Genomic DNA, 21,894 nt, shown 5'->3' with positions numbered 1-21,894 from the left:
AATGTCTGACTCTTTGCAACCCCATGGACTGCAACCCCCCGGGCTCCTCTGTCCATGAGATTCTCCAGGTGAGAATATTGGAGTGGTTCACCATTTCCTTCTCCAGGGGATCCTCTTGATCCAGGGATGGAACCCATGTCTCCTGCATGGCAGGTGGATTATTTACCGCTGAGCAACTAGAGAAGCCCACTCCCTTTACAGCGCCTGGCATCAGGCAGGGGCTCTGTAAATGATGGCTTCACACTGTCAACCACCAACCTCCGTGGTCTAGCCCAAATACCGACTCTCAGTGAAGCCTTTACTGAATGTCTCCATCAAGACCAACTTTGTACTTATGTTCTGCCTTGTAATATAGTTGGTCACATACCTGTCCTTCCCCAACTATTCTAGAGCTTCTTGAAGCGGAAAGCTGTCTCTTTCATCTTTACATTCCTAAAGCACCTCACCTGGCCTTACATACCTAGGAGGTGCTGGAATCATACCAGTGAAACTAACTCCAACTGTGTGTATCCCAAAGTATTCCTCCTCATTAGCTGTTCATTGGTTCACTAGATAAAGCTGACAGGACTCAGTCCTGGGCACACATCCCTGGTTACAAGATTCCAGAGAGTCACAGTGTCTCTTTATCAATTTCCCAACTTGTCACAGAAGAATCCAAGGGCTCACACCCTACCTCACATCCTACCGCACACTGCCACATGAGGATAAATTAACCTAATGGTGGTGGTTGCTGTTGAAGGAAACATTCAGCACCCACATGTCCCCAAGAACACAGCCAAACAAAGCAAGTGCCCTGGAAGGAAAACGAAATCAACCCTGAATATTCATTGGAAGGACTGATGCTGAAGCTAAAGCTCCAACACTTGGGCCACCTGATGCCAACAGCTGACTCATTGGAAAAGACCCTGATGCTGGGAAAGACTGAAGGCGGGAGAAGAAGGGGACGACAGCGGACGAGATGGTTGTATAGCATCACTGACTCAAAGGACACGAGTTTGAGCAAACTCTGGGAGATGGTGGAGGATGGGGAAGCCTGGCGTGCTGCAATCCTTGGGGTTGCAAAGAGTCGGACATGACTTGAGCCTGAACAATAGCAACAACAACCGTGCCCAGGGTACTGAGGAGAGTTCCCGTTCCCCACTCTTGCCTCCTACGCCCACCTCCAAAATCCCTATCCAGAGGGGCTGCTTGCCTTGCATACCAAACCCAACAATAAAATGTAAGCTTTTCCCAAAAAATCAAATTCACATTTGAAAGACAAAGATGTTTCTCCACACAGCAGAGTCATAAAAAGGATACTAGATGCACTAAGGCATTTATTCAAAGATTCGATCAAGCTAGTCAGTCAGCCAACAGGTGGGTCTAAAAGGGGAAATTTCTAGAATCATTTGGGCAAGTAGAATAACCTTATGACTACCACGGTGAAATGCTAAGAAGGACAACCCTTGGTGAGAGCCAGAGGGCCTGGCATGTTTATTTTTTTATGGATTTTATTTCTTATGTTCCCAACAAACGGCCTTACAAGGCACAAATTGTCATTCCTCACCCCAAAATGGAAATGCCTTTATTTTTCTAAATATAATGAACATTCACTATACAAAATCCAGGTTTTCCTAACTTCCATTCACTGTGTTATGATCATCTTGCTGTGTCAGTAAGAATAAATCTCCATAATTTCTTCAGTGTTGCATATGAGTCCATTTTTTGAGTACACTAAAATTCATTTCATCAAGCCTCTACTGAAGGTCACTGAGATCATTTCCAATTTCTATTATAAACACCTTCTACGGAATGACCGCCTGCATAGCACTTGTACACTGATCTTTCCTTCTTCCAAAGAAAATAACGTTTTATGCCACGTGGCATGTGGAATCTCAGTTCCCCAACCAGGGATTGAATCCGTACCCCTCCACTGGAAGTACAGAATCCTCACCACTGGATCGTCAGGGGAAGTCCCAACCACTGGATGGCCAGGGAAGTCCCTAAGAAAATAATTTAGAAATAGAATTTCAAGGCCAAGAGTCACACAATTTATATATGTATGTATCCCAAGCTGTCCTTAAGAAAGACTTTTTAATTTACACTCCTATCGGTAGTGGAAGTATCATATTTCAAAGAACTTATTTACCCACATTTCCTTAAAGAGGCATTATCAATGCTTAAAAATTTTGCCAAGCTAAGATTATGTGCATATATATAAGATTCTGCTTACTAATGAGATTGAGACTATTCTCTTGTACAGTGAATCCCTACATACCACCTATCTGACCCACTAATAACCCCCATCCTCTTTGGAGCCACCATGTTCTTAGGACTTTACCTCAGTGGCCGGCAATCTGAGAGTCTAAGAACTGATGCCTGTGATTAATGTTATTTGTTCCAGAGCGACCCATTGACAGAAAGCAGGCCAATGGAGTCATCCCTTAGGATTATTTTTAAATCAGAATTGGGGAGGGAAATACCAGTCTCGCTGGCATCTAACATGCCTTCCCCAATGACTGGTTAGCTAGTTATCTCAACACCATTTCCTGAGTAAGCTGTTCTTTTCCCATTGATTTGAATGTATCCTTTATTATATAGTAAATGTTTGCATATACTTGGGTCTGCATCTGAACTTTGTATTCTATTTATATTCTTTCTTTGGTCTCTGTAATTTTTAGGGCATTATCCTCACGTGATGATCAAGATACAGAAAGGCTACGTTATTAGCTTTGTGACCTCAGACAAACTATCAACAAAGCAAGGACAGAAACCAAATTACCAGTCTCCACCTTGTACTGATTGCAGCTGTAGGAACCTTACACAGAAGAGGACCACCAGCCCTCTCAACATCACACTCGTCTATGAAATCTGTGTCATCAGCCAAGCTAAGGCAGATGTCTAGACAGGATGTTGCAGGGGAATAAAGAAGCGGGTCAGAATTTGCCAGGAAACCAACAAGAGTGCCTGGCAGCTTCCATTCCCATCTCTAACCTATTTCCCTGTGGGTGACAACAGTGTCCCCAACTAGAGTCCTGAAAAGCAGGCAATACCAATAAACCTATCTCTGACTCCCTGAGGGATGTCACCAAATCCACATGAAAATCTTCACATCACTCATGCCTAGATGGAAAACTTACATTTTCTCAACACTATTTCCTTATTGGGTTTTTTTTTTTTTTTTTTTTTTTTTTGACCAGACAGCACTGTCTCTTTTTAAATTTTCCAGGAAGACTGTTACAGGAAGATAATCTTCCAGGAAGATAATACAGTGCAGAACAATCAAACTGTTTATTTTTTACTTTTGATTTAATTTTCCTTTCTATAATCCACTAAAGAAAGTACTAGAATCATGCATTTGCCTTTCTTACATTGCAGTCTTCGGTTAAATAAGCAGCGACGGATTTGGGGGTTTTGGTTTCTTTTTTTTTTTTCTCCTGTTTGTTTCTATTACACACACAACTCCTCCCAGCTCCAATTCTTTCCTTAGGGTAATTTTTATTTTAATGTGTAATGCCTGCTCTTCAAATTAACATCAAATCTTATTATGAAGTAACCATAGATGAATTGTTATCAGTGGACTATGCACCAACAAATTCTCAACATTTGAATGATGAGAAGAGCTCAGGAATTCATGCGGGCTAAGGTGTGCATTTAAACAGCTGAGGAAAGTTTGGCTCAGAGAGGTCAAGCAGTGAGTCTAAGCTCACACAGCCAGTGGGTCGGTGGCACATTCTCCCTTCACTTCAACCTCTTCACTGTGTGCTAAGTCGCTTTGATTATGTCCAACTCATTGCGACCCCACAGACCGTAGCCCTCCAGGCTCCTCTATCCATGCGATTCTCCAAACAAGAATACTGGAGTGGGTTGCCATGCCCTCCTCCAGGGGATCTTCCCAACCCAAGGATCGAACCCACGACTCTTTCGTCTCCTGCACTGGTGGGCAGTTTCTTTACCATTAGCGCTACTTGGGAAACCTTTTCACTAGAAGCCTTAATTGTGCTTTCAACAGAAATGGCACATCTTGATGTGATACACTTAACTGTAAGGGAAGATACCACATTACCTTGAAAAGCAAAAAAGTTGGATGTCTCAATGCCACCTCTAGGAATTTATGAAACAGCTTTTCCCTGAGCTGTGCCAGGTACAAGCAACACGGCAGCCCCACATGCTAGAAGATTCTGACCCCTGGTTGAATATGCCGGTTACTGAATGTGACTCACAAGGAGAGCAGAGACCTGGGACTCTAGAGACTGACGTTCTGATGCCAGTTCTACAGCGGGCATCCCAGCTGTGTTTCAGCATCAGAAGGGCCCGCTCAGCAGGGCAGCCCACTGATTCTATTAACCAGTGCTGCCAAAGAAGAACCAGGACTCGGTGGGTCAGCACTGCACCAGGCATTTCTGGGCTTGAACAGCAGACTTACCATTACCAGTTTACCATTACCATTTGGTGAGGCCAGAGAGATACAAGGAGAGAAAAATCCCTTGTCCTTGCTCTCAAGGAGTTTGCTGTTCAGTGGGTGAAGCAAAAAGCCTACCTAATATATATATTTTTAAAATCCAGCTTGACAGAGGGTATGAGTTCCCCAATACTAAAAGATGTGCGCAGAGGGGAGAAACCTACTGTCAGGGAAGCAGCAGAGGGTCCTATCTAGGGAGCCAGATTGGAGCTGAGTCTCCAAGATCATCTCTGAAGAAAGTCAGAAAACTTTTACTTTTTAATTATTTTTTACTGAAGTATAATTGTTTACGTTGTTATGTTAGTCTCCGCTGTACAACGAAATGCATCAGCCATGTGTATACATATATGGTGGCTCAGACGCTAAAGCGTCTGTCTACAATGCGGGAGACCTGGGTTCGATCCCTGAGTTGGGAAGATTCCCTGGAGAAGGAAATGGCAACCCACTCTAGTACTCTTGCCTAGAAAATCCCATGGACAGGAGCCTGGTGCAGGCTCCTGTCCATGGGATCACAAAGAGTTGGACACGACTGAGGGACTTCAGTCACTCCCTCCTGGAAGTCCCTCCCATCCCACTCCTCTAGGTTATCACAGAGCACTGAGCTGAGCTTCCTGCGCTTTATTGCTCTAAATTTTACACATGATACCGTATAGATGTCAATCCCAGTCTCCCAATTCACCCCACCCTCCCATTCCCTGCCTATATCTGCACTTCAGTTCTCTGTGTCTGGTCTCTATTCCTGCCCTGGAACTAGGTTCATCTGTACCCTTTCTCCAGATTCCACATACGTGCATTAATATACGATATTTGTTTTCTCTTTCTGACTTACTTCACTTTGTATTACAGGCTCTAAGGCCCATCAGGGTGGTGGTCCTCACACCTGGCTGATCCTCGGGAGTTTCGAAAAGATAGCTTCTCAGGTGCTTCCCGTGAGCTTCTGATTCAGAATATCATGGGCAGACCTTGATGTTATGGGTTACATTGTGTCTGCTCCCCCGTCCTTCCAAAAAAGATATGTGGAAGCCATAACCCTCAGAATGTGACCCTTTTGCAAACAGGGTCTTTATAGAGGTAATTAGGTTAAAATGAGATCACTAGGGTGGCCCTCAAGTAAGACTGATGTCAATAAAAATTAACTAAAAAAATATATAATCAGCGTGTTTTAAAAAAAAGTAAGGCTGGTGCCCTTATAGAAGGGAGAAGTTTGGACCCAGAGACAGACAAGTACAGAGTGAAAACCGCCTGAAGAGACAGTCAGAGGCAGACCGTCATCTACAAGCTTAGGAACACTGGAGGCTACCAGAAGCGAGGTCTGGAAAATATCTTTCCCCAGCACCTTCCGAGGGCACGTGGCCTGCCCACAACTTGATTTTGGCCTCCAGAACTGTGAGACAATAAACTTCTGCGGTTCTAAGCCGCCCATGTTGTGGTCCTTCGCAGCCCTGAGTGGCCCTGGGGAGTTCATGCCGCCTGGGAATCAGTATTAAGAGTCCAACTGCCGTGGAGGAACATCCTCGGGTCCTGCTCTGAAGGCTGCTTCCACGCTGGCCCTGCCCTGGGTGCCCACGGGGCTTCCTTTGGTCCTGAGGCCCTTCCTCTGGGGAAGGGAGGAGCGGGCTCTGGTGGCGGAGCTCCTTCCTGCAGACGACAGGGAGCCCACGGCCCTGTGAAGACATCATGCAATTAAGGGACAGCCTTTCTCCTTCCCCTGTGGCTTCCAGGCACGGTGAGCCCCGAGGCAGATGAGCCAATATATCCGCAAGTGCTTCCTGGAAGAAAATGCCACTCTCTCCTCCAACTGCTACAAAAATACTGAGGACCCAGGACCTTGGACTTTGCTCTGGAGCCAAGCTTATCTCAGGAGATACACTAGGGTGGGCAGGGCGAGGACTTGATCTCTTTTGTACTGTTTTTATTTGCGCCCTGGAGTCTCAAGGTGGGACCCACAGAACCCTCACCCAGGTAAATCATATGCAAACCTGCAGTCAAAGCAGTTACCGATGGCAGAACCTGAAGGAGTCCACAGAGGAGAAAGCCCTACCGGCTAAGTGACAGGAGGCAAAGGACAATATGTGGAGCCAACAGCAGCACCTTTGAAAAAATTAGGAAATGGTGCCCCCCCTTCCCCAAAATACAGTTATAAATCTACTTCCTCTGAACAACGAACTCTGAACCTCAAGTTCAGATGCCTCCCTAGAGTTACTCAACATACAACAAACATGGAAATCCTTAAAGATAGGGAAAGATGCAGTGAGCTAGCACCAAGAGAAATGGGAAGAAGTGGGTGCTTGCTGTGTGACTTTGGAAAATCACATCACCTCTCTGAGCTTGCTTTTTCTCAACCTGAGATAACAATAATAATGGCTGCAAAATCTGGCTGGTGGGGATGAGCCAAGGAGAGAAATACATGAGAATTCCCTGGCAGACCAGTGGTTAGGACTCCTCAATTCCACTGCCAGGGGCCCGGGTCTGATTTCTGGTTGGAGTACCAAGATCCCACAAGCCTCACAATGAGGCCAAGAAAAAAAGAGCAAAAGAAATATGGGCCCTTATCTGAGCTTGTGTTCCCTGCTGATCCACACATGCAAAACCCAGGAGCAATTACGAAGTCGTTGCCAAGTCAGTCTTTGCCCGAACTTATTTTCCTAACTGAGGCTTTGAATACCGTAGAAAACATGACTGAACACTCACACAGGGGCGTTAAACCCTAAAAGTTTCAAAAATGTCGCATCACATGTCCTCATGTTTCTTCCTCATAAGAAAATGTGCTCTGTACCTCCCTAGGGTCACTTAACTCCATTTCAGAAATTATCAGTATTCTTCCCAAAGTGGGGGGTGAAGAATGGGGTGGTGGGAGACCTTATGAGACAGTGACCACCATGTGCTAGGCAACTAAGTGTCTAAGTATATAATGTTATCCAGTGAGGAGAATAGTCCCACACTGTTTACAATATATTGAAAAATTGGAAAACCTAAACTGTTGAAAATTTAGGGAAACCTGAATTGTTTGTTGTTCGGTTGCTAAGTCGTGTCCAACTCTTTGACTCCATGGGCTGCAGCACGCCAGGCTTCCCTGTCCTTCACTATTTCCTGGAGCTTGCTCAAACTCATGTCCATTGAGTCAGTGATGCCATCCAACCATCTCATGCTCTGTCGTCCCCTTCTCCTCCTGCCCTCAATCTTTCCCAGCATCAGGGTCTTCTCCAGTGCCTTCTTTATGGTAAATGTCTTGGTTAAATACATCATTTAAACTACTTCAAAACAATCAAAGACACAGACTCGTTTACAACCAGATAACCCCTAAGGGTCTGTTAGAAAACACCCAGCATTCCATTGAAACGACACTCCAGAGTCTTTCACAATTTTTCCTTACACCCTTCCGTCTCATGGGAAACTATAAACACAGATACGGGAAGGCACTACAACTTACTGTTGACTGAAAACAGCTGCAGAAGCACATGTATACCCAGATCCCATTGGTGTCAAACGTATCGGTATGTTCACACATGCACACACATAGAGGTCGGGGAAAACGCCCACCTTAATGCTGACAGTAACTATCTCTGAGGGGCGGGACAGGTAGCAGGGGCACCTGGGAGGAGGGAGATTTTTACTTCCTTCTTGATGTTTTTTGCGTTGTTCTTTGCATTTTCTTTAGAAAGCAAGTACTGTCTGTGCAGGAGCTTCCCAGGCAGCTCATTGGTAAAGAACCCACCAGCAAGGCAGGAAACACAGGTTCCATCCCTGAGTCGGGAAGATCCCCTGGAGTAGGAAAGGGCAACCTGCTCCCGTATCCTTGCCTGGAAAATTCCATGGACAGAGGAGCCTGACTGAGTACAGTCCATGGGGTTATAAAGAGTCAGAGACGACAGTGCAACTAAGCACACACACACACACACACACACACACACACACAGAGCATACAGTGTCCGTGCAAGTGTCTGAAAGGCTTCAAATCAGGTAGAATGATTCATACTGAACTATGAGTCACAGTGCCACACTGATTATTTTACATACGTGTTAGTACTGATGCTCCTGTTAGCTGGTAAGATTACTGAGGGCAGCAGCTGTGATGGAGCAGAAAGACTACCAGAGTGGACACTGGGTTCTGCACTCGATCTGGGCTGCGGAACTAGCAGATTGCACCAGGAAAAGGCATTTACCTCTCTTAGTCTTTGATTCTTCATCTATAATACAGGGAAGAATAAAACACACCTCACAGGACTGTAAAGAGTAAATGAAACCATGGGTACAAAGGATTGTATAATTCCTAAATGATCCCATTAGAAAGAAGGGGGGAATTCCCTGGCAGTCCAGTGGTTAGGACTCCACGCTTTCACTACTGAGGGCACTGGTTTGATCCCTGGTCGGGAAACTAGTCCCAAAGTCAGTGGGGCCAAAAAGATAAATAAAATTAAAACAAAACTAACTACCTTTATTTAAAAAGAAAGAAATGGAAACTCCATTGTTTCCTGTCCCCCGCTCAGAGCCTACCATGGGGCCTCACACACAGTGGGATTTAACTAAGTATTGGATTTATGACACTGGGGAAGATGCAGAAACCAACCTAGGGTTACTCCGCTGGGAATTCTGCTTGCAGGGATTTCCCCCAAGCCCTCTGCTTAGGGCAGACAATTAGAACGCAAAGGCCCACCATGGGAGAATGAAATTATAAGCAGACGTAAGTCCACTTCTCTGATTAGGCCTCTCAAATGCTTGACCCCTTCACGGGCATTCCTTAAATGTTTGTAAGCCGCCCAGAAAGACTAGCGACAGTACCAGGCACTAGGGTATAAAACAGTTAGCCACCTGATAGTAAACTTAAGGGAACCGGAAGACCAGCCCTCACCTTAGTCACCCATGGAAACGTCGAGGAAATCAGGTTGGTCCTTCTTTAATTTGCATCCTGCTCTATGCTATAAGAAATTAAGCTTTAACTTTAAAAAACCCTCTAATTGGATACTACTGATGGGAAGACATCTGGGGCAAATATCTAGGCCTGATGCATTCCACCCCAAGCAATGGTTAGTGGTTTGGGGAACGAGTGTGTGGCAGAATAAGCAATGGTTACTAATTATTATAAAGCACAGGGTTTGGCATCATCCATAAAGCCCCGTCGTGAAGGCCCCTTCCTCTGCAGAGAGGATTACAGGATTGACTGTTTGGACATTTTTTCCCCTGAGCGAGCATACATTTTCCTTGTCTTAATTGGATCCAGCCTCTTTGCCCCTGAGCAAAGAGGCCATTTTTCTATAACAATTCTATCCTTCAAATGCCAGGTCAGTCATCAGCCATTCCGGGGTCTGGAAGGAGCAATGTTTGGCTTCCTATTTTCTTTCCATTTGCTCAGCGTTGTTCTAGCAGTGATGCGAAAAGCATGTGAGGATCGTGTCCTAAGCTACCTCCGATTTAGCCAAAAAAGGTATGAGTGCTATCAGTGTGAAACATCTTTGAACCACAGAGAGCCTTCAGATTGGGGCAAACTGTTTGCCCCGAATGTTTGGACTAATGCAAATATTTATTTCTTCCAAAACAAGTCACACACACCACTTCCAAATTGGGGGTGGGGGCGGGGAGGTTTGCCAGACATTTTTCACAGTTAAGACAAACATTTGGAAAACATTTTCCAATTTGCCCTATACCTTTTGTTAATCTTTCTTAACCATGCTGAGTCATTTCCTCATTTGCCATCTACTGCAACATGAAGGCCACTTCTTTCTTTTTTAACATTTATTTATTTGGTTGCTCAGGTCTTAACGGCAGCACTCAGGTTCTTCCTTCTTTGTTGCAGCATGCAAGATCTTATTTTAGTTGTGACAAGCAGGATCTTTAGTTGCAGCATGGGAGCTGGGTTGGAACCTGAGCCCCCTGCACTGAGAACTCAGTCTTAGCCACTGGACCACCAGGGAAGTCCCCCAAGGCCACTTCTTGAGGATCTTATTTTCTTGGCTCTTCCCCTCCTCCACATACCAAACATAGCATCAGTCAATCATTCCCAGATCAAGGTTAGATGGACACCTATGTTGCAAGCACACACTCATCTGACTGACAGCCTCCTTAATCTGTGACTGTAGGCTTGGTGGCATCAACCCACAACAGCACTCAGCTTGAGAAAAATGGGATCAAGCCTGTAGCCCAATTCTCTGTCCACACCCGACTGCCCATTTTGGGCTTCCCTGGTGGCTCAGTGGTAAAGAATCCACCTGAAGTGCAGGAGACACAGGTTCGATCCCTGGGTCAGGAAGATCCCCTGGAGGAGGAAATGGCAACCCACTCCAGTACTCTTGCCTGGGAAATCCTATGGACGGAGGGGCTTGGCAGGCTTCATACAGTCCATGGGGTCTCAAGTCAGACATGACTTAGCAACTAAACAAAAATCCCCTACTTTTCTAGAGCCTGGGGTTCCTTCTCAGGGATGTTACCTAAGCATCCCCAGGAGCTCTTCCTGAGTGTCTGATGGAGCAGAGCGCACTCCTGCACAAGCCATGGGAACGCCGTTTCTGTGGCCCGTTTGTTGACCTTCTCCAGCTTGTTTCCATTTCACAAGTGTGCTAAGACCCGTGCCAAGATGGAATTCCATTTCAAATGAGGTTTCATAAGGCCTTTTATCAGATATGCAGACCAATTACACTGGCTGGGTTTTCTCTACCCTGTAGCTAAGTCACTCTATCCTTCACCCCCCACTTCCTTTCCTGTAGTGGTTAAGTTCAGAGCTTCACCTTCTCTGCAGGAACAGATCAAGGGCTTGACTTCCTGTCCCCTCGTTAGGGGGCTGGTGACATCCCCGCTGTCTCCTCTCCATCAGCAACCCCCAAGAGACCCTCAGCTCCCAAAGAGCCTTGAAAAGTTGCTAAATGAACGCAAAACGTGTGCACACACACATGTTCCGGTTTCTAAACGCAAATACCCATATGGTTACCCCTGAAAGATCTAAAAGGTTAACCCTGAGAGAGCTTTTCTGGGGAAAAAGGCTGCTTCACACATTCTCTTGGGGAGGGAGAAGGGGTGTGCCCCGCGATGTGGCAGGGAAATCACTCCAGTAGGTCTCCCCCTCCCCCTTCCCAGCCCCCTACTTTTTCTCTTTTCAACATTTATTTGGCTGTGCCGAGTTTTCAGTTGTGGCACCCGGCCTCTTTAGTTGAGACGCCTGTGCTCTAGCTCCCTGACCAGGGATCGAACCTGTGCCCCCTGCACTGGGGGTGCAGCGTTCTAGCCACTGGACCACCAGGGAAGTCCCCCCACTTTTTTATTAGTAAAGAGAGTTGCAGAGACCTGAGCATATACCTGGAGAAGGAAATGGCAACCCACTCCAGTATTCTTGCCTGGAGACTCCCAGGGACAGAGGATGGGGTCGCACAGAGTCGGACACGACTAAAGCGACTTAGCAGCAGCAGCAGAGCATATACCTGAGGTGCCGCCATCAGACAGAGGTGCTTGGGGACAAGGATCCCCCGAGGGGCAGCAGGCACCGAAGGAAGCAAGGCTCGGGGCAGACGTGACCTGCACGCGCCGGGTGCTTGCTCACACCCGGCCCTGCCCAGGAGAGGGCTGCCGACACTGACATGTGGCTACTACCGTCCATCTCCTTTAAGCTCCTGTCCCTCGGGGGCAATTCTTTGGCTACTCAAGATTCTCCCCAAGTGCTGCCAGGAAGACCAAGAATGCCAAGAAGCTGACTGGCCTTGCTCTTCGGGTGTGCAGGTATGCATGAGGGTGTGGGAGAACACAGGTGACGCGGCTTCAGAAAGAATCATGGCCACGTGTGCACACACGCACGGGCATGTATGTCATTTGTCCCCTCCCCGCCCCCACCCCCGCCAATCACAGATTCATTGGCGTTGATAAAGAGTTCTATGTTTTGCTTCTTTAAATCATCGCTTTTATTTATTTATTTAGCTGTGCCAGGCCTCAGTTGTGGCAGGTGGGATTTTCATTGCCGCGAGCAGGATCTTTTCAGTTGCAGCACACCAGCTCAGTAGTTGTGGCACGCGGACTTAGTTGCCCTGAAGCATCCGGAATCTTCCTGGACCAGGGATCAAACTCAGGCTCCCTGCCTTGGAAGCATGGAGTCTTAACTGCTGGACCACTGGGGAAGTCCCAACAGTTCTACTTTTAAAATGGAAACGCTGACTGCGAGGACTCACCTTATGGTAGTCATTCAGAGCCTAGTAGGAAATTACATCCTCCAACTGCTCTTAATGTAGCTGAAATCAGGGTCTGGGAGGGCAGTTAGATTCCCATTTTCTTTGCCCTTTTCCCCAGGAAATCTGTTAGAGACTCTTTCTCGACCACAATGGCAACCTCAGAGCATTTACATTTAGAAACCATACAGCCCTGAAAATGGGTTTGGTTTGGGGGGTTTTGGTTTCTGTAGCAGTTTGGGGCTTATATTAATATGATTGTAAGGGAAGGGAAAGATTTCTTTGGCAATGTTAAAGGATTTTGGAGGGCTTCTCCAGAAAAGTCCACATTTCAAGTAACCTTGAACAAGCGGGTCCCTTTCTTCCATCTCGGTTTCCCCATCTGATAAGCAGGGGTGATTTCTATTCTGGAAAGTGGAGAACCGATGAGGAAAACCCCTGAGAAGCCTTGGGGCAGCCCAGGCCCTGGCCACCCCGTGGGCCTCTGTGGCCGCTTCCCAAACCAGGAATGTTCGTATCTGTTTATCTGTTTCTTTTACTTTCTGCACAGGTCCCGGAAGTTGTCCTTTGAGGTTTATTTCATCACTGCCTTAAAAAAAAAAATACTGATACTCCACAGGCTACAGATTCCTAGAGACAAAACAGGCCCCGTGGAAATTAGCCTAATTTATTACTGACTTCTGTCAGGAGGAGGTTACCAGTTGACTCTTTGGCACAACTTCAGATAGCTATTCTTTGCTTCTGACCCCAAGAACAGCAGTGAGCTGTTTTATTGTTTCAAATAATCATGCTGCTTTCTAAGTGTATTCTAACAGCGTCGTTGTTAAAATGTTTCAAATCTCACAGGAAAAGTTTTTAGGAAGAAATTATTTTAAAGTGGATACAAGAACAGTGTGTTTTTGACATCTTTCTCCATGATCTTCTTGCAATCTGTCCTGTTCAAAAGAAATGGAAACTCTTAAAATTGTTTTTATCAATCGCCCTGTTCATTTTAGACCACCTTTTCTGAAGTAAATAGAAAGTGGGGTTGTTGTTTTTTTTCCCTTCTTTCTGTGGATTTACTGTACACACAACTTTTGATTTTTTTAATTAATAGTGTGTATCTGCATGCATGCTAAGTCACTTCAGTCGTGTCCGACTCTGTGTGACCCTATGGATTGTAGCCTGCCAGGCTCCTCTGTCCATGGGATTCTCCAGGCAAGAATACTGGAGTGGGTTGCCACGCTCTCCTCCAGGGGATCTTCCCAACCCAGGGATCGAAGCCGCAACTCTTATATAAGTCTCCTGAATTGGCAGGCAGGTTCTCTACCACTAGAACCACCTGGGAAGCCTGTAATACATACTTAATTTGAATCAGGACAGTCAGTTGCTCAATCGAGGCCAATTTCCCAAAAAGATACAAAAAAAGGTGGGGAAGGTGAGAAATATGAGTGGCTTATTACTACCACCAATGTTTATGATTGTCCTTGAACTGCGTTTTTCTCTGATTAGGACACAATCCTAATCTCCAATCCCCCAGCCCCTCTGTTTCTCACCTCCTTCCCCCTGCCCCCTCCCCCTTATGTTCTCCCAATCTTCACATCAGAAGTTATGAGGTTTTCACCCTCATTTAACTCAATGTGTGTAGAACCCTGGAAGTTACGTCCCAGGAACTTTCTGCAGAGCTGGGGGTACTCCCCTTCTGCACTATCCAGCAGGGTAGCCACTGGCCCCTTGTGACTGCTGAGCACTTGAACGTGGCTGGCACACCTATGGAACAGAATAGTTCACTTTAATTAATTTTTTAAAATATTTATTTGGCTGTGCCAGGTCTTAGCTGCAGCACTCGGGCCCTCTAGTTTTGGCACACAGGATCGAGTTCCCGGACCAAGAATCAAACCGGGGGCCCCCTGCACTGGGAGCTCCAAGTCTTACCCACTGGGCCACCAGGTAAGTTCCTCACTTTAATTAGTTTAAACAGCCACATGCAGCTTGTAGATACCATGTTGGAGGGCACATATTCAGACAACTAGACAGACACTTGAACATTTTCAGGTTATTCCAAGTGACAGGCTCTACCAGAGGAAGTGCTCAAGCCCAAGAAATCCCAAGAAAAATCCAAAGGAAGGCGGCCCCCACTATCTTTCCTCCAGAACGGTGGCCCATCGGTTCCGCCCAGGGGCTGCCCCAGGAAGACCACTGAGGTGCTGCCTGGAAGACACCTCTGCACACCAGTTTCTTCTTGGGTCTTCTCACCCCCAACCAAAGGGACCTCTTATGATTGTCTTAAGCGGTTTCCATTTGTAGGGACTGACCTTCATAAAAACACCCGTCTTGGAAAATTAGCAGTTGTCTTCCAGATTCCAGCCTATCCCTCAAATATGACCTCTGAGTTATCCTTAAGTCATGTTTTGGTCCCGCAGGCTAGTGTCCAAGCTCTAGGCACAGCAGAGTCAACAATTTCCAGCTAAGCAGGTTATACCACAATCAGCTTCAGCTCCTTGGAGGAAAAATCAGGTTCTACTCAAATCTGATTTATCAGGTTAAAAGCCTAAGAAGTTAATGATGATGTCCAATTCCATCTCTTTACCCACCTCCAGCCGCACCTCTCCAAGGCTAACACCCAAAATGTCACCTCCCACAGGGTCCTTCAACAATCAAAGGCTGAATGAATGAATGAATGATTTGAGCCTTGTAAGAATTTCAAAAGACAATTTAAAAATGGTTTTCATAAAACAAGAAACTGGGAGAGGGGGCAAAGTCTAGACAGGACAGAACTGCCTTCTCTTTAAAAGTACCATGAATAACTGTTTGAATATTTGATGATAATAAAGAATTTTTGCTTAAAAAAAAAAGTAAGCATGATTTATACCAAATGGGGTGCTTCCCCCAACTGTCTGGATGGTATTAAATGCAACAATATTGTTTTTATCCCTAAAAGATAAAATTTTAAGAAGCTTTATGGATTAAAATCGTTTCAATATTTAGGATATTTTAAAATAAAATTTTCCACTGAAATGTAACAGCATGTGTTTCAAAGTAAAAATCATTCCTATTATTTAAGCCCACATAATCTATTTTTAATCATTTAAAAATCACATCTTAAAACCCTTTATCTTCACTATTCTATTTTGAAGTGAGGTGTGGGGGCTAGGGGTTGTAAGACTGAAGAAATTCCCCCTTTCCTTTTCTGTGTCACCTGTTTTTAGTCACTTTTATCATCTTCTCAAGTTTCACCTAGAATTGTATGATCTATTGTAGCAATATCTTTTTGTAACCGTAAGACTTGTTTATTTCAAAAATGTCAAGATATTATAATGCTTTACCATGAGCCACAAATATACCGGCAACAAATTATTAACTTTAAATATTGACCGAAGTCCTGAAACCATTTCATTAGAAGACTGTGAGTTCCCAGGTCTGGGTTGAATGGCCCTTGGTAAAGGTCAGTTTGGTCCTGCACTGAGCTCTTTCCTGAAATTCACTCAGATGTTATTGAAGTCTTCGGCCCACACCCAAAGGGTATCATTTAGCAAGCCACTACAAGAGTTACGGCTGCTGAAGACATAATTTAAACAAGGATTAGTCTGGGGAGTGGAAGAATCAAGCTTTCTGGAGTTTAGAATCTGACAAGAAGCAGCTAAGCTATTGAAAGATGAGAGTCTTGAGGGCATTTATCTGATGGTTTTAAAAACCGGCAGCTAGATTAATTAAAAGCATCATTTGAAACCTTTCTGTAAGAAAGCAAGGCCTCTGAAACCATTTGCTTTTGGTTTCTCCACATCCAAGTTGTCAGGACTGAAAAGAAACTCAGAAAAAGTAAAAGGCAGTTTTGTTTAATGATGGCATTGTACTTAATAGGCCCAGCAGCTTTAACACATGATGAGCTGCCCGAGCTCAGGATGCAAAAAGTGCTGCTCTTCTGTGCGGAGAAGCTTTAGGGCAGAAGCAGCCACGGGGGTGGATTAAGTACGCCTGCCGATAACAGTTAAAACGGCTGTGGGCTTCAGAGACATTCCAGTGTTCTAATAACAATATTTCAGTTTTGTCATCATGAACTAGGGTTGCAAGGAAAAGAGGGAAGGGCTTTCAGCCTTGCCGTGGAATGCTGACTCTGTCCCAGCAGGCTGGCTGCATTCAAACCCCCTCCCGTCTCCTGCCCTTCCCAGCCTCTGCAGTCACCTGTTTCCAGGTCCCCAACCTTAATCACTGGGAAGATCCAGGCCAACAAATTTACAGAGATATGTGAGTGAAAGGTCCTTGCACGTTCTGATTTTCGACATCCTGACCAAGGGCAAAAATCATGACGTGTCTGACTTCTCAGTTCTATAGTTGTGCCTGCTAGTACCACGCTCAGGAAAATGTGATCGATACTCCCTCTCTTGTCCTCTTTATTGATCAAATATGACTACTACTGCCCTGGGAAGAAAGGAAGGGTGGGACCTTTCAAAATTTCTTCTCACCACCGTTCAAAGAAGTGAGGCAAAACACTAAAACATGACAAAAACCTTTACTGCAACAATAAAATCAAAAGGAAACACACAAAAGGCCCTCTGCAAACACTCTTTCTCACTACTATGATTTCAGCATTAGTGTGCTTGCCAATTTTCTGAGATTCTGAAATGTAAATAGATAGATAGAATTAGTCTTGGGTTTCTTTTCATTAAATGCTTAATCACTTAGCTCATTTCCATAAATTGGCATGAATTCAGTCTCAACTTCTTTTCTTTTTTTACCCTAAACCACCCATTTTTAGGAGAGTAATCTAAAGTTCCTGAGAATGATCAAGTTGATGCTCTCTTGAGTCCAGAACAAAGTACATTTGGGTGGTTTAAAATTTTGAACCCAGATCTTCATCTTATTTCAAAAAAGTCACAAAGGTGCAAGCTGTTTCCAATGTTTTCTAATTATTAATGATGAACCACTTTAATTCACTTACAGATTTTCTATCTTATTCCACTTTATAAAAGTATTATTATGGTAAGAATTTTAACTTACAATGAATTTAGAAGACATCTGTCTTTGAGAATGCATAATAATAACAAAAGATAGGCCCCCAAATTACCCACCAACATAGACAACTACAAATTTATAGCATTTCCAAAGTGTGTCTGTCTTTCTTCAAGGCCTGTTTCTCTATTGTTTGGGACAAATGTGACTTTTACTTGAAAGCCACATTTTAAATTGTTTACAATCTATTTTGTTAACTGAACTAAATTAAATTTCGCATTCACAAACCATATTTCTCATTTATAACCACTCACAAGAATCTTCAAGGAAGAAGTGGTTTTAAACATTGTAAACAATTCAGATTTTTAAAGATACAACAAATTTTATGTCAAAGCTTTCATTATACTGACTGGAACTTTCATTTCTGAATATGCGGGTAATGGGGTTACTAGGAGAATTATTTAATTGAAAAGAATGACTTCAACTATGTAAGAATTGAGAAGAGAAAAATAAATAGCTTTTATTTCTAAAAGCTTCTACAGTAATTAGAATATATATGCTCAAATCTTTAATAAAGACCCAGTGAGAAGAAAGTGGAAGCACTTAAAATCGTGGATTCTCTTTAGACATAAAAGAGAAAGAAGGGGAGAAATGCAGATTTCAAAATGAAATTTCCACAAAGTAATTAGTTTTTCTCATTCAGGTGTCAGTTTCTCTGTATTCTTACGGGGAAGGCCCCCTCCATTTCAAAGGAATTTCAGGAGCTATTTTCTCACCGTGAGATGACTACCAAACTCTCAAAGAGAAATTGAAAAGACTTTAAAAGGAAAAGGAAGTAAAAGACACATTCTTGAGAACTTTTTAATCACTGTAATTCGGTCATTCCATATAAGCCTCCAGACTGTAGCTCTCTTTTCCAAGGCTCTAAAAAACCCAATTTGTTAACCTGACAGACAAAATTACCAAGCAGTGCATTCATTTCAGTGAAAAAATCTGGGGAGACCAAACTGGGGGAGAAAATTAATAATACTCTGCCCAGTCCAAGCAAAACATTTTAAAAGAAGCAATCAAATGCTAAGGAAAAAATAAAAAAAAAAGCAAGCTCTAGGCAAATAAGTGTAGAGCAGCAAAAGTAGGCAGCAGAATTCCCCGGGCAACAGGAGAAACCAGTGAAACTTGCAAAGCCTCCAGTATCGTCACATCCAATGATTTCCCAGGAAAAAATTTCAGAATGGAGAGGGAAAACTTTCCCAGCCCCCGAGCCCTCAGGTGAACAACCACATTCCACCACTAGGTGGCGGCTGCAAAGGCTGTGAGCCAGGGGCTTTCTCTCCGCTTTTTCCCCCTCCAGGACTCACTGCCCTGTTCAGGAGACAGCCCACGGGCCTCTTGGTCCAATTTGCTAAAAATTTTGGGTTAGGAAAAAAGAAAATACTCGGGCTTTAGAAACTGAAGTCACCAGGAACAGCCTCTGTTAAAAGTCTGTTCACACCAAAGCTCTGGGCAATGGGAAGAACAGACCTGCACATTTCCAATTCGGCTGGAGTTTCCGAAGCAAACCTTCCAGGCTGCTGCTTTGGAGACAAACGAAGCTGAAATTACGACATGAGCTGTTGAGTTGTGCATCACTTACTCACACCCCGTGTACAGTGCCACAAGGTGATGGAATCGGCTGGATCAACATGAACAGTTTTACTGCTGGCCAGCAAAGTCTTCCTTCATTCATCAGAGTGTGTGAATGAAAAATATTAAGAAGTAAATAGGGCGTTTTCGTGGACTGCTTGCCTTGTACTCTTCTGAAGTCAAGACCTTACCGAGACTGCATTCGACCTTGGGTGTCAAATAAAGCCTCCTCCCATGAAAGGGAAAACCACTTCCCTTTTCATAAAAAGGCTGCACCCAGAGCTCAAATCTTGGCAAAAGAAATGTTACATAAATTCCAGGTGTTCCTAAATATGTATGCTTACCCGCACAGAATCATTTTAGGAAGCATCTTAAGTTTCTGGGCCACTTTCTCTCTCACCCCTTCCCTCTCTCCATCTCAAGGAAGAGTCAAAAAGTGCGTTTATAGTCTCGACTTAGCTTCTTACCCACTCCATTTAGACGATATTTCCCGCTAACCTAATGCAGAAAATCTAATGATTTGCATCCAAAACACATCTAAGCAATGGCACACTTACCTTTCTTTTCTTAATTAAGCCAAAACCCAAAAAAATCCACTTAATCTCTCCCTCCTCAATGGGGGGAAAAACCACCCCTGAAATCATGTATTCTTTTCTACATGATTTGCACAACCATCCTCTCGTTATGTGAACAGGCTAATTCCTCAACATCTTACTTTGCCTTTAAAAGGCTTCCTTCCACACGACGGGATTTCCCTAAGAAACATTCCCAGCGGATGGTTTCCAGCAATAACCTATATCAACTCAGCCGGCGCCCCTCCACCCCCAACACACACACACACACACACACACACACACACACACACACACACACACACGAATTCACTCACAGAACCATCCCGGGCCAACTCGGAAAAGCTGTTTGATTTGCATGTTTGCCCATCTCTTCCTGAATGAACGCCTTTCCAACTGACCTTTCAACAGCTGCCGAGAAGGCACGGCACGGTAAGGTTAGAGCTGGAAACTAGGGAATCTGTTTTAGCATCCTAATCCTTGCAACCTCGAGGTGACGTTTCCCCTTCTCTGCCCAAGTCCAGGTTCCCCGAGCACAAGGGCAGGAACCGTGAAGCGTTTGCCGAGCACTCTCCGAGGTGCCCTGCTCCCGACCAAACTCACTGCGGGCATCCCGCACCCGCCCGATACCCCGGCTCGTGGCGAAGGCGCCAGGCACGCACCCGCCCTGCCTCTTACCTTCCCTGGCTTTCAGCAAGACCGTGTTGGCCACGATGTTTTCCAGCTCCATTGACAGTCGGCGGTCAGCGAGGGAGCCGGCCGGCGGGGCTGTCAGCGCCTGACGGTGCTGCCGCTGCTGCTGCTGCCGCTGCTTGGGCTGCTGCCGCTGCTTGCCGGAGCCGGGAGCGAGCAGCCCGCCTAGCCTACCGCATTATTCTTTGCTCTTATCCCTCGGAGTTTCCACCTCTGCAAAGAGGAGCCGCCGCCGCCGCTTCTTCCTCCCTCTGTGTCCCCCCTCCCCCCCTCCCTCAACAGTTTCCCCCCCACCCCCCACCCTGCGCGCTGCTCTGTCACTCCATTCTCCTCCCCTCGGGCTCCCGCGGATGCTTTAATGCTTCGGATGCTTCTGCCTCCCCTCTGTCCGTCCCGGGGGTGTGGTACTCGCAGGCTGGGGCGGCCTCACTGCGCAGGCGCTGGGCCGAGCCACGCCTCCCGCTCCTGCCCTCGCGGCGCGGGGCCTGCTGGGACTTGTAGTTCGGCCCGGCGCGCTGGGCTGGGGCCGGGACTGGCGCGCGGCTGCGGGAATCCGAGAACCGCCCTGGGACGTGCCTTCGGAGGGAAGGCGGTGGGGCGTGCAGCGAGCGAGTCAAAGGCGGCTCGGCGGAGCTGAAGCTCCCCCCGCCCAACTCCAGTCCTGGGGCCCGTTCTCGCATATCCGTGCCGGGGGAGGAGGGGTGGTCCCGCTCGCCCGCTTCCCGCCCTGCCGAATGCCCAGAAAGCGAAGTGCACGGGCCACGGCGAGGGCGGGGCGAAGCGCTGCGTCTGGGCAGGAGCTGGTGGCGGTTCTGGCCCCCCGCGTGGCGTGCTCGGGATGGAAGGGAGGTCAGGCCGGCCGGGCCTGCACCCCGGCTTCCTCCGGGGCACGCCAAGCCCACGTGGGCAGGGGGCTGCAGCCCAAAGGCGGCCAGGCACGCCCGCGGGCCCCGCACGCGGCGGCCGGCCGAGGTGCTGCCGTCGCACACGCGCTCGGTGGGTGACAAAGGTACTTTGTTTTTCGTCCGAGGGCGCGAAGGGGGATCCGCGAGTCGGCGGCGACTCGGCGCTGGCGGCAGCATCGGTACCCGCGCAGCCTGAGCGCCCCTCGGCGGCCGCGGGATGGAAGCGCGGCGGTGGGGCCACGCGGACGACGGGTCCACCCCCAGGTTTCTCTGCGCCCCGGGACACCCGTCTGCGACTCCGGGGATCCCGGCGTGGGATGCGGACCGGTTCTACTAATAACCTGCCTTCCACCACACGGGGCCGCGAATCAAGAATCTTCATTCCAACCCAACTGACTGATATTAATAAAAACGCAGACTGAATCGCCGGGGTCAGAAACATGAGTAGGTTAACAGCACCAAGTCTGTGTTAGACATTCGTTTTCCAAGTCCAGGCTTAATTATCTTGGGGCTCTTAGTGCCTTTCCACTGTATGCTCAGAACGTCGGGCCCCAGATCTGTGCTCAGCGTCGCCTCCTTGCTGCCTCCGA

The 21,894-nt window shown here is 46.4% G+C and overlaps 1 protein-coding gene and 1 long non-coding RNA gene across 3 annotated transcripts in view; both read right to left on the bottom strand.

Annotated features, from left to right (window-relative positions):
- Nucleotides 1–21,434, bottom strand: part of GRK5 (G protein-coupled receptor kinase 5) — a 232,351-nt gene extending 210,917 nt beyond the window's left edge. The window contains exon 1 of one of the 2 annotated variants that reach the window (XM_069567275.1): nucleotides 20,385–21,434. In XM_069567275.1, the coding sequence (XP_069423376.1) occupies nucleotides 20,385–20,436 (52 nt within the window). In that variant the 5' untranslated portion in view covers nucleotides 20,437–21,434. The remainder of the gene's footprint in view (nucleotides 1–20,384) is intronic. The other variant, XM_069567276.1, reaches the window with a different exon arrangement.
- LOC138427614 (uncharacterized) lies at nucleotides 12,298–15,061 on the bottom strand. The gene is made up of 2 exons (XR_011252084.1): nucleotides 14,877–15,061; nucleotides 12,298–13,517 (listed from the first exon to the last, which is right to left on the bottom strand). It is a non-coding gene; the product is annotated as an uncharacterized lncRNA (long non-coding RNA).
- Nucleotides 21,435–21,894: the final 460 nt, after the last annotated feature.

This window comes from Ovis canadensis, chromosome 22 (genome assembly GCF_042477335.2).
Source record: "Ovis canadensis isolate MfBH-ARS-UI-01 breed Bighorn chromosome 22, ARS-UI_OviCan_v2, whole genome shotgun sequence".
Lineage (NCBI taxonomy): Eukaryota > Metazoa > Chordata > Mammalia > Artiodactyla > Bovidae > Ovis > Ovis canadensis.
The sequence above is the reverse complement of the archived record's forward strand: the minus strand, read 5'-3'. Positions and strand labels throughout refer to the sequence as shown.